The sequence below is a fragment of the Denticeps clupeoides genome, chromosome 14 (genome assembly GCF_900700375.1).
Source record: "Denticeps clupeoides chromosome 14, fDenClu1.1, whole genome shotgun sequence".
NCBI lineage: Eukaryota > Metazoa > Chordata > Actinopteri > Clupeiformes > Denticipitidae > Denticeps > Denticeps clupeoides.
Window position 1 is genome coordinate 18,924,969 of NC_041720.1, and position 15,924 is coordinate 18,940,892.

Sequence of the window (15,924 nt, forward strand, 5' to 3'; positions counted from 1 at the left end):
AGTCTCCAGATCTCAACCCCATAGAAAATCTGTGGAGTGAGTTGAAAGTCCATGTTACTCAGCGACAGCCCCAAAACATCACTGCTCTAGAGGAGATCTGCATGGAAGAATGGGCCAAAATACCAGCAACAGTGTGTGAAAACCTTGTGAAGACTTACAGAAAACGTTTGACCTCTGTCATTGCCAACAAAGGGTTAAGTATTGACTTTACAAAGCATTGAGATGAACTTTTGTTAGTGACCAAATACTAATACTTTAATTTGCAAATAAATTCTTTAAAAATCAGAGGATGTGATTTTCTGGATTTTTTTCTCATTTTGTCTCAACGTTTTAAGTGGGAGAACTTGCACAAATGGTGGCTGACTAAATATTTTTTGCCCCACTGTATACACAGAGAAATGGAAGTACCACTGTGTACCTATATGGACACAAATGCTTGTCACTGGGGCAGTACCATTCTGAAGAACAATAATGTACCTATCCTTTTTCGTACCTTAGTCATCTGTACCATTTAAGGCACAATTGTGTACCTGTCATGACTTTAATTTAAATTATACTTACATATAAGTATCATGTAGTGGTCTGAAAAGGGCAGCACACTTGTTTTGTTGCCCAGGGAACTGGGGGTTGAAGACCTTGTGTAAGGAGCCACAGACATAGGGAGGCTGGGCCCGAACTGGCAACCTTCAACTCACAGGAACAGAGTCTTAGTCCACTGATGATTTTTTCTGTCATTGATGTATTTTCATGTACATTTCTTTTGTCCTTTGTTGTGTTATGCTGTTGTGTAAATTACTGGAGATTTAATATTATACCTTGTTTATACCTTTATTTCTCTTGTGTGTAGCAACCCATAGAAGTTCCACACATTCAGCAAGTACTTTCATCAAAACATTATAACAATTTTAATATTATTACTAAAGATTTTAGTGTAGGATGAATAATGCCATTCTCTTAAACGCTTATTTGATTATAACAAACAGGGTCTGATCACAAATTTAAGAGTGTGTGGAATAAACAGGAGGTGCACTTTTTTTTCAAAAACGGACCCCACAAAATGCAAAGAAACCATTAAAGTTCAGTAATCATAATCAGAATAAGAATACACAGGTACCCAGGTTACAAATACACAGACACTAACTCATTACACTAGAAACTACAACCCACATTCCCTCTTGTACTCTTTCAATGTTCATTCCCCCTTGTTAGACCACCAGACAACTCAACAAAAAACAAACATAGAAACCATTAACCTCGTACTGCCTGCCCCCATCTGTGCAACTGTCAGCACACAAATTTTAACAAATAAATCACAAAAAACAGTAACTATTTCATTATGAACTAGAGCATGCAACCTTTTTTTTGTTTGTTTGTTTAATATTTTTGATATCTATAAAAACTGTGAGCTATAGATTTTGCCAACCCTTATTCACCGGCTAATTTTTCAATGGGGGCAGTGGTGGCCTAGCGCTTAAGAAAGTGGCCCCATAATCAGGTTACTGGTTCGAATCCTGATCCACCAAGGTGCCACTGAGGTGCCACTGAGCAAAGCACCGTCCCCACACACTGTTCCCCGGGCGGCTGTCATAGCTGCCCACTGCTAACTCAGGGTGATGGGTTAAATGCAGAGGACAAATTTCACTGTATGTACCGTGTGCTGAGCTGCTGTGTATCACAAGTCACAATCACACACTTCACATACACACTGATTATTGTATTGTACTGGGATTGTATAATTGTTAAAAAAAAATCTAAATGTATGTAATTTGCCAGATTGGCAAAATTGTCATTTGTACTCATTCTCCCCGACCTCTCTGCAACATTTGACACAATTAACCACAACACTTTCTGGTCTATCCTGAATAGGTTTGGAATTCAGGGCTCAGCATGGCATTGGTTTGCTTTCTACCTTGATGAGCGACCTTATGAAGTGACTTTCGTAGACTCTCCACTGGTGTCCCTCAAGGCTCAATACTAGGTCCTCTCCTTTTCTCCCTCTACATGAGATCACTTGATGTGGTAATTTCCTCACATGGATTATCCTACCACTGCTATGCTGACGAGACACAAATCATCTTCTCTTTTCCTCCCTCAGATCTACATGCTGCTTCTAAAATCTCTGCATGTCTAACTGACATCTCATCTTGGATGGCAGCCCATGACTTCAAACTCAATCCCACCAAAGCTAATATTCATGAACTAATATTCATTCCAGCAGATTCTTTACCAGGATCTCGCTATTTACCTGGACAACTCACAGCTCTCTCTTTCTACGACAGCCTTGGAGTAGACAACCAACTCTCCTTCTCAACTCACATCAGCAATCTTTCCCGCTCATGTAGATTCCTTCTCTACAATATCAGACAAATCTGTCCTTATCTGTCAACACAGGCCACCCAGATACTGGTTCAGTCCTTAGTAATCTCACGACTGGATTACTGTAACTTCCTTCTAGCTGGTCTACCTCTATGTACCATCTGACCTCTACAACTAATACAAAATGCAGCAGCACGACTGATCTTCAACCTTCCGAAATTTTCCCACACAACCCCTCTGCTACGTGTTGTCTTACTCCAAGCTGTATAGGCTCGAAAGCCTACTACCAATTAAGCATTTTAGGTGATGTGCATCTCTGTAATGAGAAGGGGGTGTGGTCTAATGACATCAACACCCTATATCAGGTGTGCATAATAATTAGGCAACTTCCTTTCCTTTGGCAAAATGGGTCAAAAGAAGGACTTTAAAGGCTCAGAAGCAAAAAAAAAACTCAGAAGTAAAAAATAGTGAGATATCTTGCAGAGGGATGCAGCACTCTTAAAATTGCAAAGCTTCTGAAGCGTGATCATCGAACAATCAAGCGTTTCATTCAAAATAGTCAACAGGGTTGCAAGAAGCGTGTGGAAAAACCAAGGCGCAGAATAACTGCCCATGAACTGAGAAAAGTCAAGCGTGCAGCTGCCAAGATGCCACTTGCCACCAGTTTGACCATATTTCAGAGCTGCAACATCACTGGAGTGCCCAAAAGCACAAGGTGTGCAATACTCAGAGACATGGCCAAGGTAAGAAAGGCTGAAAGACGACCACCACTGAACAAGACACACAAGCTGAAACGTTAAGACTGGGCCAAGAAATATCTCAAGACTGATTTTTCTAAGGTTTTATGGACTGATGAAATTAGAGTGAGTCTTGACAGGCCCGTGGCTGGATTGGTAAAGGGCAGAGAGCTCCAGTCCGACTCAGACGCCAGCAAGGTGGAGGTGGAGTACTGGTTTGGGCTGGTATCATCAAAGATGAGCTTGTGGGGCCTTTTCGGGTTGAGGATGGAGTCAAGCTCAACCCCCAGTCCTACTGCCAGTTTCTGGAAGACACCTTCTTCGAGCAGTGGTACAGGAAGAAGTCTGCATCCTTCAAGAAAAACATGATTTTCATACAGTACAATGCTCCATCACACGCGTCCAAGTACTCCACAGCGTGGTTGGCAAGAAAGGGTATAAAAGAAGAAAAACTAATGACATGGCCCCCTTGTTCACCTGATCTGAACCCCATTGAGAACCTGTGGTCCATCATCAAATGTGAGATTTACAAGGAGGGAAAACAGTACACCTCTCTGAACAGTGTCTGGGAGGCTGTGGTTGCTGCTGCACGCAATGTTGATGGTGAACAGATCAAAACACTGACAGAATCCATGGATGGCAGGCTTTTGAGTGTCCTTGCAAAGAAAGGTGGCTATATTGGTCGCTGATTTGTTTTTGTTTTGTTTTTGAATGTCAGAAATGTATATTTGTGAATGTGGAGATGTTATATTGGTTTCACTGGTAAAAATAAATAATTGAAATGGGTATATATATTTGTTTTTTGTTAAGTTGCCTAAAAATTATGCACAGTAATAGTCACCTGCACACACAGATATCCCCCTAAAATAGCTAAAAATAAGAACAAACTAAAAACTACTTCCAAAAACATTCAGCTTTGATATTAATGAGTTTTTTGGGTTCATTGAGAACATGGTTGTTGTTCAATAATAAAATTATTCCTCAAAAATACAACTTGCTTAATAATTCTGCACTCCCTGTAGTGATGCTGGCCTACAAAGCCAAACATGGAGTAGCACCATCCTACCTCACAGCCCTTATTATACCTCGCGCTGCACCTCGTATAGTCCGAGCCTCCAGTACTGCTTGCCTGGTCCCTCCATCACTGAAGGTAAAAGGAAGACACTCATCTAGACTCTTCTCTGTCTTGGCCCCTCGAGGTCTGACCTTGAGGTCAGAACAGCTCAGTCACTGAGTATTTTCATACGGCAGCTCAAGACCTTCCTCTTCAGACAATGTTTAGATTAAGTTGTAACCTTCTTATTATCTGACTTATGTATAGAAACTGCAATATAGTTGGAATCAAAAGATTGTATTCATAGTTGGGTGTCCTAGTGAACCAGAATTGATCACTTCATTGACTGTAACATGAAAGAACATTGTAAGTCGCTCTGGATAAGGGTGTCTGCCAAATGCCTTAAATGTAAATTAGTGCTTTGGTGCCAGCTTTAAAAGGGACAAAAAATGAGTACCAATCAAACAAAAACAGTTAAAGTCTATAAATAGTAAATTTATTAAATATGAATACATAAATACGTACTTATATAAATGTTCTCCACTGCAGCTTCTATGTGACTTCTGTGAATTTCATTCAATGTTTTCCTTATATTTATGCGGACAACAATTACGATCACTGTTCAATGGAAATGTGTTAAATAGCCATCAAAGGGTGGAGAAAAAGTACACACCCATTCCAGAGCTTTTACTAGCAAACTTTATTTGTTCATTTATTGTATCCCACAATTTTAAAAGCAATATGGAGATTAAAATGAACACAACAAAGTACCATATGCAACATCATAAAACAAACTACCATTTTATTTGTTTAATGTTTTATCAAAAACCCAAATGATTGAGAATAACTTCAAAGTGTATTCAAGTAAATTTAACTTGAGCCTATGACCCCTATCCCCCTATGCTTTCCTTTAAGCAACATAATTAATATGTGTTAAGATGTGCTAAATGTCAATCTCTTATATACTTTACCCCTAAACATACAATGAATTTGTTAAAAACTAATTTTACACATAATTACATATAAAAGTTAGAGAAACAAAGCTGATTGAAAAGTAAGAAAGAAAGTTAGATCACAGAATCATAGAAAAAAAAACAGAATATCACACAGCTGTCAATCAATAAAAAATGTTGATAATTTTCACAGAAAGACTATGATATATTCTTCTGTTGCACACTTTAATATTCCAATTAACATATGCAATTTAACAACATATATTTCAGCCCAGAGTTATATTCATTTTACACTGAGATTTTCTGTTGAGGATAGGAGAATCAAACCACTCAGAAAAAGTCTTCTCCACCACATCCCTCAGTTTATAGGGGAAAAGATGGCCTAGCGGTTAAGGAAGTGGCCCTGTAATCAGAAGGTTGCCGGTTCAAATCCTGATCTGCCAAGGTGCCACTGAGGTGCCACTGAGCAAACTGTCGTATTGAAATTTGCTAAAGCAATCAGGAAAGAGAAAAATCCACTGATGGAAAAGTCATTCAATATGTACATAGTCATGACTTCATCGTAATGCGTGTCTGAAATACAACTGAAGCAATCACAGATCGTAACATTGCCTCCATAGGTAGTAGGGTGGTAGTAGCCTAGTGGGTAACGCACTCGCCTATGAACCAGAAGACCCAGGTTCAAATTCCGCTTACTACCATTGTGTCCCTGAGCAAGACACTTAACCCTAAGTACAGATAATGAAACCACATTTAAATCTTTAACTGTGTGAGTTAAAAGTTGGGACAAAATCATCAGGATTCAGATCTGGAGGCTATTACATCCAGTGACATTTTCATCAGACCATTCAGTGATTTTTTTCTCTTAAATATAAATTTAAAACTAAATAAAAAGCATGATGCAAAAATACACAAACAAAAGCATTAATAATGAAAATAGAAATAAAGTTGTACAGTACTATACTGTACATAATTCTGGTGTGACTCCCGAGGCTAGAAAGAATAAACTCACAAAAAATAAACTCACCATCCTGCATGTAAATATATACTAACATAGCAAATAGCTATATCAGATCTGAACAATAAATCTTTAAAAAAATTAAAGCAAACTCAGCCTTTAGCAGCTGTGTTTCAGTGTTTCAGCCTCTGAACACAAACCATAACAAACACAGGAATGTAACACCAATGCAGAATTGCATTATGTGTTTTCCCAGCCAGCACCCAACAATCAGATTTATTTAAATAAACTGCTTGTTTTTGCATGAATCATGTAAAATATCAGATTTCTAAAATATTGATTTGGTTCTATTTTTAACCATTAAATATTGTTTCAAATTTGGCCTTTTTTTTGCTAAATATTACTTAATTTATTTGCATAATTGTAATGAATGTCTGTAATTTGTTTTTTAAGGATTCCTTTGAACTAAAGAATGAGTTACATATTTAATCAGTTTAAAAAAAAAAAAAAAAAAAAAAAGAATTTAGTGTTATTCAGTTTCAGAGGAGGCCTTCAAATCCAAGAACATAGACTATCCAAGCTTTCATGCACTGGGGATTTTTTGATGTCAGTCGTACTAGTACAGTACCCAAAGTGGGGTTATGAAGAATTCTTCAAAATTTGAGCCTGTTTGTATTTTAAAACATCCAAACTTGTCCACCAAATGAATGTTTTCGAATGATTAAATATGGGTGAATAAACTATTGCACCGCAGAATAATAAATAACTGAAAGCAACAAATTATCCTGACATCCATGGCCATGATGAGTGTATTTAAACTGACAGTAATAATCTGCAAACCAAACAGAACAGAAATAACAGAACAGAAAGTGAAGTAAACAGTGAGTGTGTTATGGTGGTAAATTTCTGTGTCGCAGCTGGAAGAACCTGAGAATTCATTCTGTTGTGTATGACTTGTGGCTCCTCATGGCTGGGAAAGACGTTTGCGTTTTAGCTTTTCTCGCATTGCCTCCTTTCAAAAAAAGAATAACATGGGTTTGTCAGTTTCTCTGAAAGTATAGTCCTGCAGTCATTCACACTCTAGACATCTAGAATTATTCATCAGAATTCTACACACAACCCCCCATAATGACAATGTGAAAAGGGTTTACTTGAAGTTTGGGCAAATTTATTAGAAGTAAAAAAAACTGAGAAAGCTGAGAAAACTGAGATACTTTCTAGAAGGACAACCATCTCTCTCTCTGTGTGTGTGTGTGTGTGTGTGTGTGTTTGTGTGAGTGTGTAGCTCTTCTGTGAGGACAGACCAGTAATTCTAGTCTTCACTTTTCACATGCATCACTGGGTTCTGGCACCAGTTTCCCAGCTGTTCTTCAATGGACCTCTTTTGGTAAGTAATAACCACTGCATACTCATTACAAGACTAATACGGCTGTTCTGGGAATACTCTAATTCAGTCCCCTAGCACCACAATTTTCTACATTGCCTTCAAAAACTGATTGCTTACTGGTGACTAAAATATCAACATCTTGACAGGTAACAGGTAACAACGTATCAAGAAAAACATGTTTTGTTTTTTTTTACTTCAACGATCATTGGGTTTAATATTGTGGCTGATCAGTGTATAGCATAGTATATCTGGGAAAGCCCTATAATCTCATTTGAAATCTAGTGTGTTTGTTCATTGCCTCATTTGCTGTTTAATAGTAAGGTAAGATTTCTATAAAATTATAGATGACTGTAAGCCCTGCACATAAAGTAAAATGTCACCTGACCTTGTGCCAGCAGCTGTGAATTGGAAGTCCATCTGGTCCCTAATTAGGCAGAAATAAAGCCTCAATCACACATTCACACTCCATTGAGCTGCCATGTCCAGTCACATCTCTACATTCCAATTCAATTCTACTGGGCTTTATAGATTAAAAAAACATAAGCATTTTCAATCAGTGTAGAGCTTTCATCCTAAATGAAGGTGTTTTGCATTGATAAACAGCAATGTTCATGGTAAGCATGGTAATATGGATGATTTGGACATTCCTGTTCTGTTAGGACTTTTATATTTTGGTTTAAACTCTGATGTCAGGTAGAGTTTGGACCTCTGAAGACCTCTACTTAACATTTAATTGGTGTGAGGGGGGCTCTCAGGCAGATGTACAGTACCAGGGGGCAAGGAACCTCAGGTGGAGAGCGTCTACTCTGTATTGATGACCCGTTAGATCCATCAGAGCCCTGTCAGCAACAATGACAGTTACAGACTCACAGAAACATATGATAACACATTCAGAGCACCTGAGATCCAGTCTGAATTATCTCAGAATGATTCATGAAGGAATTCAGAATTATGATCACTTGATGAGTCCACTTACTACAGGGCACGGCTGGTCCAGGCCAGGAGGACCATGCTCTCCTTTTCTCCCCTTCATGCCCTGTTTCCCCAATATACCCTGTTCACCCTGAAAACAGGAGATGCATCAGAGAAGCCAGTAATCATAGAGTGTTAAACCTCTGTGTTAAGCCATACAAAATAAAATAAATAGCTTTTTCTGTCAGCCATTCCATGTGCATTATTTGCAGAGGTGGGCAAAAATGAGTTACATTTACTCCATTACATTTACTTGTGTAAATAGACCCTTTTAGTATTTGTAAAATGGTGCCATAAGCTAAGTAGCATTATTGTTTATCTGTGTTATTTAATGTCAGTGCTAACACATATAATTAACATAAGATTTATGCACTCAGATTTAGTCCATAACAAGAATGTTGTATTTTAACCAAACACAAGCTCATTAATTGAGAACGTTAAGAAAAGGTTGCTTATTTTTTCAGAGCTGTGTGTAATGCAAAACATAATTACTATATACACTCACCGGCCACTTTATTAGGCACACCTTTCCAACTGCTTACATTTACAGCATTTATCAGACTCCTTATCCAGAGTGACTTACAATCAGTAGTTACAGGACAGTCCCCCTGGAGCAACTTAGGGTTAAATGTCTTGCTCAGGGACACAATGGTAGTAAGTGGGATTTGAACCTGGGTCTTCTGGTTCTTAGGCGAGTGTGTTACCCACTACCACCCTAGTGGTTGGCAAAAATGAGTTACATTTACTCCATTACATTTACTTGTGTAAATTGATGACGCAAATTACTGATCAGCTAATTACATGGTGGCAACTCAATGCATTTAGGCATGTTGAACTGGTCAAGATGAACTGCTGAAGTTCAAACCGAGCTTCAGAATGGGGAAGAAAGGTGATTTAAGTGACTTTGAACGTGACATGGTTGTTGGTGCCAGACGGGCTGGTCTGAGTATTTAAAAAACTGCTGATCTTCTGGGATTGTTTCTGGGACATTTTCTTGGCACACTTTGGGCCCTTTAGTACTAATTGATCATCGTTGCAATGCCACAGTCTACCTGAGTATTGTTTCTGACCATGTCCATTCCTTTATGACCACAGTGTACCAAATCTTCTGATGGCTACTTCCAGCAGGATAATGCACCATGCATCTCAAGACTGGTTTCTTGAACATGACAATGAGTTCACTGTACTCAAATGACCTCCACAGTTACCAGATCTCAATCCCATAGAGCACCTTTGGGATGTGGTGGAACAGGAGATTCGAATCATGGATGTTCAGCCGACAAACTGCGTGATGCTATGATGTCAATATGGACCAATATCTCTGGGGAATGTTTCCAGTACCTTGTTGAATCTATGCCACGAAGGATTAAGGCTGTTCTGAAGGCAAAAGGGGGGTCCCTTTATTTAACGACACTATAATTATAAACCTTCTTGTCACAGCTTGCATTGATGTGCCATCTAGAATGAGCTGCACTACCTGAGCCACTTGTGTGGGTTGTAGACTCCATCTCATGCTACCACAAGAGTGAAAGCACCACCAGCATTCAAAAGTGACCAAAACAGCAGCCAGAAACCATAGGAACAGAGAAGTGGTCTGTGGTCACCACCTGCAGAATCACTCCTTTATTTGGGATGTCTTGCTAATTGCATATAATTTCCATCTGTTGTCTATTCCATTTGCACAACAGCATGTGAAATTGATTGTCAATCAGTGTTGCTTCCTAAGTGGACAGATTGATTTCACAAAAGTGTGATTGACTGAGTTACATTGTGTTGTTTAAGTGGTCCCTTTATTTTTTTGAGCAGTGTATATTTACCTTACACTAGTAAGCAAGGTTCATACTGAGCATATAGTACTGTGCTTAGTACTAGATCTAAAGTAGTGCCCTTGATATTTATTTCTAAAGGACTAAAAGACTATGTTTCTGTGCTTTAACAAATGACCTTAAAAAAATTTAATCTGTTAGAAATTATCATCAGATAACAGGCCATGCAGACTTTTTGGATTTTCTGTGACCCTTGTTTGTGAGTAATATTTGATTATGATTGCATGTTTCAAACCTTCTCTCCTTTAGCTCCCACTTCACCGTTTGGTCCTTGGAGCCCAGGGAAACCCTTAAACAAAGGTTGGGTAGTGGGGGTGGGGTGATTTACAACAACAACAACATTTATTTCTTATATAGCCCATAATCACATACAGTATGTCTCAATGGGCTTTGTGATGTAACTCACAAGTTAGTTTGTGATGTAAAATGTTAATGTTCAGCACTGTACTTACATCTATTCCATCCAGCCCTGGGTTTCCCTATGGAAACAGGAGATTTAGGATTCAGTCATCTGACAGATTAATTGAACACCGGTCAAGAGTGAGGTGGTTACCTTTTCCCCCTTAGCACCCGGAATGCCAGCCAGCCCAGCAGGGCCGGGGATGCCATCTGCTCCCTGAAGAAACAGTTACCAATCAACAATGGTTGGTACACCATGGTTGGTAAACCATAGTTCGAATTATGGCGGTACCCCCTGATTATGACCCAGACCCCCACAAAGAGACAAAAATAGCAGTTTTGATAACCTCACCTTACAAGAAAAATTTATGTTTAACGATTTCAGACACCTCTAATGTGGACCATATAATTTTAACCACCTCAATGCTAGAAGCAAATAGAAGCCAGTTAGTTGCGTCATTCATTCTCATCAAGTGTCCTGTTCATTGTGTTAATCTGTCACGGTACAGTTTTATTTACATTTACATTTACGCCATTTGCCAGATGGCCTTATCCAGAGCGACTTACAACATGCTTAAGTTACCATCGATGAAGAGATCAATTCCGGTTCACTAGGACCCCGACTATGAATACATCTATTTTATTCACTCTGTTGTAGATTTTGTACACAAGTTCGACAACAAGAAAATTACAATTTAATCTAAATATTCTTTAAAGAGGAAGGTCTTGAGCTGTCGTTTGAAGGTGCTCAGTGACTGAGCTGTTCTGACCTCGAGGGGAAGTTCATTCCACCACCGAGGGGCCAAGACGGAGAAGAGTCTAGATGAATGTTTTCCTTTTACCTTCAGAGATGGATGGTTGTAACCTCACGCTGCCTCCTGTCTTGTTTACCTGCTGCACTAAACCCAAAAGGACATCAGTGTGTGGGGACGGTGCTTTGCTCAGTGGCACCTCAGTGGCACCTTGGCAGCTTGGGATTTGAACCGGCAACTTTCTGATTAAGGGTCCATTTCCTTACCCACTAGGCCATTCACTGCCCCACTAGGGCTGCAACGATTTTTGGAATCAAGTATTCTGTCGATTTTTTGGAGTAATTGTTTTTTGGAGAGTTGTTTAAAAACGCAAAAGTTGGAGTAATCGGATAACTCCAACTTTTGCATTTTTAAACAACTCTATCAATAGTGTGTTATGCAACATGAAAATCCTCTTAAAATGAGCAAGCAATTGGACGTTTAGTTTTTCTTTATTCAAACTCAATACTTTTATTAGATCAAAGCTTAAAACCTTTGGGTTACTGGCTCCATATCTAAGCCCATTTAATCAATCTTTCTGTGAAACATTCATTATGTACATGAAAAAAACTATGAAACATAGGTTAGCCTATTTGTCCTTAGTTTTATTAAAAAGGAAAAAGGGGTGTACCCCCTGCTATAGCCCATCTGAGAATAAAGAGAAACAAAGTATAAAGGTACAAAATAGTAAAAAGAAAATATAAATAAACAATTCAAGTATTACTAATAATCCAGCTTAAACAATACAGTTCAGTTTCCAGTTGTATCCAGATGAGGTAGGTGGGTAGAATGTTTGTCTTTGTGCAATGTTATGTGCAAAATAGAGAGACAGAATTTGTCTTATTGCATGTGTGTGCAATGCATGTGCAAGCCTGCGTCGCTGTGATGTACAACAAATGCTATAAACTCGCCCAAAAGTAAATCTATATGCTAATGAATTTAGATTTGTCCATCTGTTGCATTTATTATTGCTACCTTATGTATGGGGAAGCTGTGTTTTGAGATGTAACCTATCAGTGTGTGTGTGTGTTTGGCGTGATGAGGAGGGATGAATTACATGAGTGAGATCTCATGCCTTATCATGCCTCGTCACTATCGACTCATAACACAAATAATTACAAATAATGTACGTTCTAAGAAGCGGTAATGTTAGTTAGCAATCATAAAAATACGATACCTTGTAGAAGCTCTGAGTCCGCTTTACAGTGTATACACTACACTGCACTGCACTGTCCACGCAGCGTAAAATGATCCCACACTTCAGACAGTTTATGCCTTTTACGCACAGCGGTATCTTCATTTCCCGCAAATAAATTGCGCCTGCTTAAATCTTTGAAATGCGTGTCAGTTAAAACAGTCCGTGTAAAACAATGATATTGCGCAGCTCCGCACTGCGTAGCTCCGCGGGAGTGATACGATAATAGATGGACTTTGGTGACGAATTAAACGAAGCCTAAGAATTTTCCTCGAATATTTTTTGAAATCGAATCATTCGAGTTATTCAAAGAATCGTTTCAGCCCTATGCCGCACTTGTTCAGATGGGGTTGTATAGTTTTACTGAGAAGGGAAACTACCAGCCACATCAGATGATCTGACATGCACATCATCACTGTAGTGGACCTTGATAACCAAGGCTAATGGGTTAAAAGCAGAGGACACATTTCATTGTGTAAACTGTGTGCTGTGCCGTGTTTCATAATGGAAATCACTTCACTTCAACTTCACTTCAGGTGTCCCCACACACTGCTCCCCAGATGCCTGTCATGGCTGCCCAATGTTGATTAAGGTGTTGGGTTTAAAACAGAGAAAACATTTTGTTGCGTCCAGTGTGTGCAGTGCTGTGTTTCACAATTACAATAATTTCACTTTCACTTTTGAAGTGTGTCCTGTAAATGCAAGGATAGCTGTGGAAAACGCTGCATGCATGGGGACTAATTTACAATTAGGCATGGTTCATTTTGGTTCAGTTTTAACCAATCATGAGTCATTGTGGTCATTCTAAAACAGAGGTCTTGTGGTTCTGTCTGTGAGTGTGTGAGAGGAAATTCCTGACATAATCAAGTGTAAAAACACTATGAACCAGAAGACAACAAAGTCACAGGTTAAATTTCCACTTGTGTCATTGTGTCAATCATTGTGTCTATTACACTTAACCCTGAGTTGCTGTAGGGGGCTGTCCATGTAATTATGTACGGTAAATCACTTTGGATAAAGGCGTTTGCATCAAGAGTTCTAATCAACACTTGCCTCCCTGATAAAGCCAGCAGCTTAAAAGGTGATGAACTTACAGGGAGTGCAGAATTATTAGGCAAATGAGTATTTTGTCCACATCATCCTCTTCATGCATGTTGTCTTACTCCAAGCTGTATAGGCTCGAAAGCCTACTACCAATTAAGCATATTAGGTGATGTGCATCTCTGTAATGAGAAGGGGTGTGGTCTAATGACCTCAACACCCTATATCAGGTGAGCATAATTATTAGGCAACTTCCTTTCCTTTGGCAAAATGGGTCAAAAGAAGGAAAAGTAAAAAAATAGTGAGATATCTTGCAGAGGGATGCAGCACTCTAATAAATTGCAAAGCTTCTGAAGCATGATCATCGAACAATCAAGCGTTTCATTCAAAATAGTCAACAGGGTCGCAAGAAGCGTGTGGAAAAACCAAGGCGCAAAATAACTGCCCATGAACTGAGAAAAGTCAAGCGTGCAGCTGCCAAGATGCCACTTGCCACCAGATTGGCCATATTTCAGAGCTGCAACATCACTGGAGTGCCCAAAAGCACAAGGTGTGCAATACTCAGAGACATGGCCAAGGTAAGAAAGGCTGAAAGACGACCACCACTGAACAAGACACACAAGCTGAAACATCAAGACTGGGCCAAGAAATATCTCAAGACTGATTTTTCTACAGTTTTATGGACTGATGAAATGAGAGTGAGTCTTGATGGGCCAGATGGATGGGTCCGTGGCTGGATTGGTAAAGGGCAGAGAGCTCCAGTCCGACTCAGACGCCAGCAAGGTGGAGGTGGAGTACTGGTTTGGGCTGGTATCATCAAAGATGAGCTTGTGGGGCCTTTTTGGTTGAGGATGGAGTCAAGCTCAACTCCCAGTCCTACTGCCAGTTTCTGGAAGACACCTTCTTCAAGCAGTGGTACAGGAAGAAGTCTGCATCCTTCAAGAAAAACATGATTTTCAAGCAGGACAATGCTCCATCACACGCATCCAAGTACTCCACAGCGTGGTTGGCAAGAAAGGGTATAAAAGAAGAAAAACTAATGACATGGCCTCCTTGTTCACCTGATCTGAACCCCATTGAGAACCTGTGGTCCATCAAATGTGAGATTTACAAGGAGGGAAAACAGGACACCTCTCTGAACAGTGTCTGGGAACCTGTGGTTGCTGCTGCACACAATGTTGATGGTGAACAGATCAAAACATTGACAGAATCCATGGATGGCAGGCTTTTGAGTGTCCTTGCAAAGAAAGGTGGCTAAATTGGTCGCTGATTTGTTTTTGAATGTCAGAAATGTATATTTGTGAATGTGGAGATGTTATATTGGTTTCACTGGTAAAAATAAATAATTGAAATGGATATATATTTGCTTTTTGTTACGTTGCCTAATAATTATGCAGAGTAATAGTCACCTGCACACACAGATATCCCCCTAAAATAGCTAAAAATAAAAACAAACTAAAAACTACTTCCAAAAACATTCAGCAGTAATGCAGTGGTGGCCTAGCGGTTAAGGAAGCGGCCCCGTAATCAGAACGTTGCCGGTTCGAATCCCGACCCGCCAAGGTACCACTGAGGGGCCACTGAGCAAAGCACCGTCCCCACACACTGCTCCCCGGGCGCCGGTCATGGCTGCCCATTGCTCACTCAGGATGATGGGATAAATGCAGAGGACAAATTTCACTGTGTGCACCGTGTGCTGTGCTGCTGTGTATCACATGTGACAATCACTTCACTTCACTTTATTAATGAGTTTTTTGGGTTCATTGAGAACATGGTTGTTGTTCAATAATAAAATTATTCCTCAAAAATACAACTTGCCTAATAACTCTGCACTCCCTGTATATGCATCTTATAAGGATCTGGTCCAGATACTGATAACAGGTTATTCAAAATTACCATATATCCTGGGGGGCCTGGAGGTCCCGGCAGTCCAGGAGGGCCTGGCTGAGAGATCATTTGAACCTGGCAATATATAAATAGATTAAAACAGACAGATTACTGATTACAGATTTAATATGTTCTAATTATTCATGTCAAGTGGTAGAACAGTCTGTTTTTGTAGTTAATTAAAGCAGGAAGAGTGGATAGCTGTAATTATTCTGTCTCTCACTGACCTACTATTGAAATTGTAAACTGATTATTTCCTTTTTAAATCAAAATACTTACAAAATCAACAGGGGTTGAAATGTGCTAGAAAATAAAGATTTATCCATGGAGGCCTCATGTTGCAGCTTATATGACAGCTTAAAGTTATTATTAAAGTTGTTATTAAAGTTATTATAAATGTAATAACGT

The 15,924-nt window shown here is 39.3% G+C and overlaps 1 protein-coding gene across 5 annotated transcripts in view; it reads right to left on the reverse strand.

The window, feature by feature from the left end:
* Positions 1 to 4,786: 4,786 nt before the first annotated feature.
* LOC114802901 (collagen alpha-1(XXV) chain-like) overlaps positions 4,787 to 15,924 on the reverse strand; it is a 60,199-nt gene continuing 49,061 nt past the window's right edge. For 2 of the 5 annotated variants that reach the window (XM_029002038.1, XM_029002039.1), the window contains 8 exons: positions 15,526 to 15,591; positions 10,757 to 10,819; positions 10,656 to 10,682; positions 10,439 to 10,492; positions 8,382 to 8,468; positions 8,133 to 8,244; positions 7,791 to 7,829; positions 4,787 to 7,030 (listed from right to left, as the gene is read on the reverse strand). In XM_029002038.1, coding sequence (XP_028857871.1) covers positions 6,954 to 7,030; positions 7,791 to 7,829; positions 8,133 to 8,244; positions 8,382 to 8,468; positions 10,439 to 10,492; positions 10,656 to 10,682; positions 10,757 to 10,819; positions 15,526 to 15,591 — 525 coding nt within the window. In that variant the 3' untranslated portion in view covers positions 4,787 to 6,953. Of the gene's footprint in view, positions 7,031 to 7,790; positions 7,830 to 8,131; positions 8,245 to 8,381; positions 8,469 to 10,438; positions 10,493 to 10,655; positions 10,683 to 10,756; positions 10,820 to 15,525; positions 15,592 to 15,924 lie in introns of all 5 variants that reach the window. The other 3 variants (XM_029002035.1, XM_029002037.1, XM_029002036.1) reach the window with 3 other exon arrangements.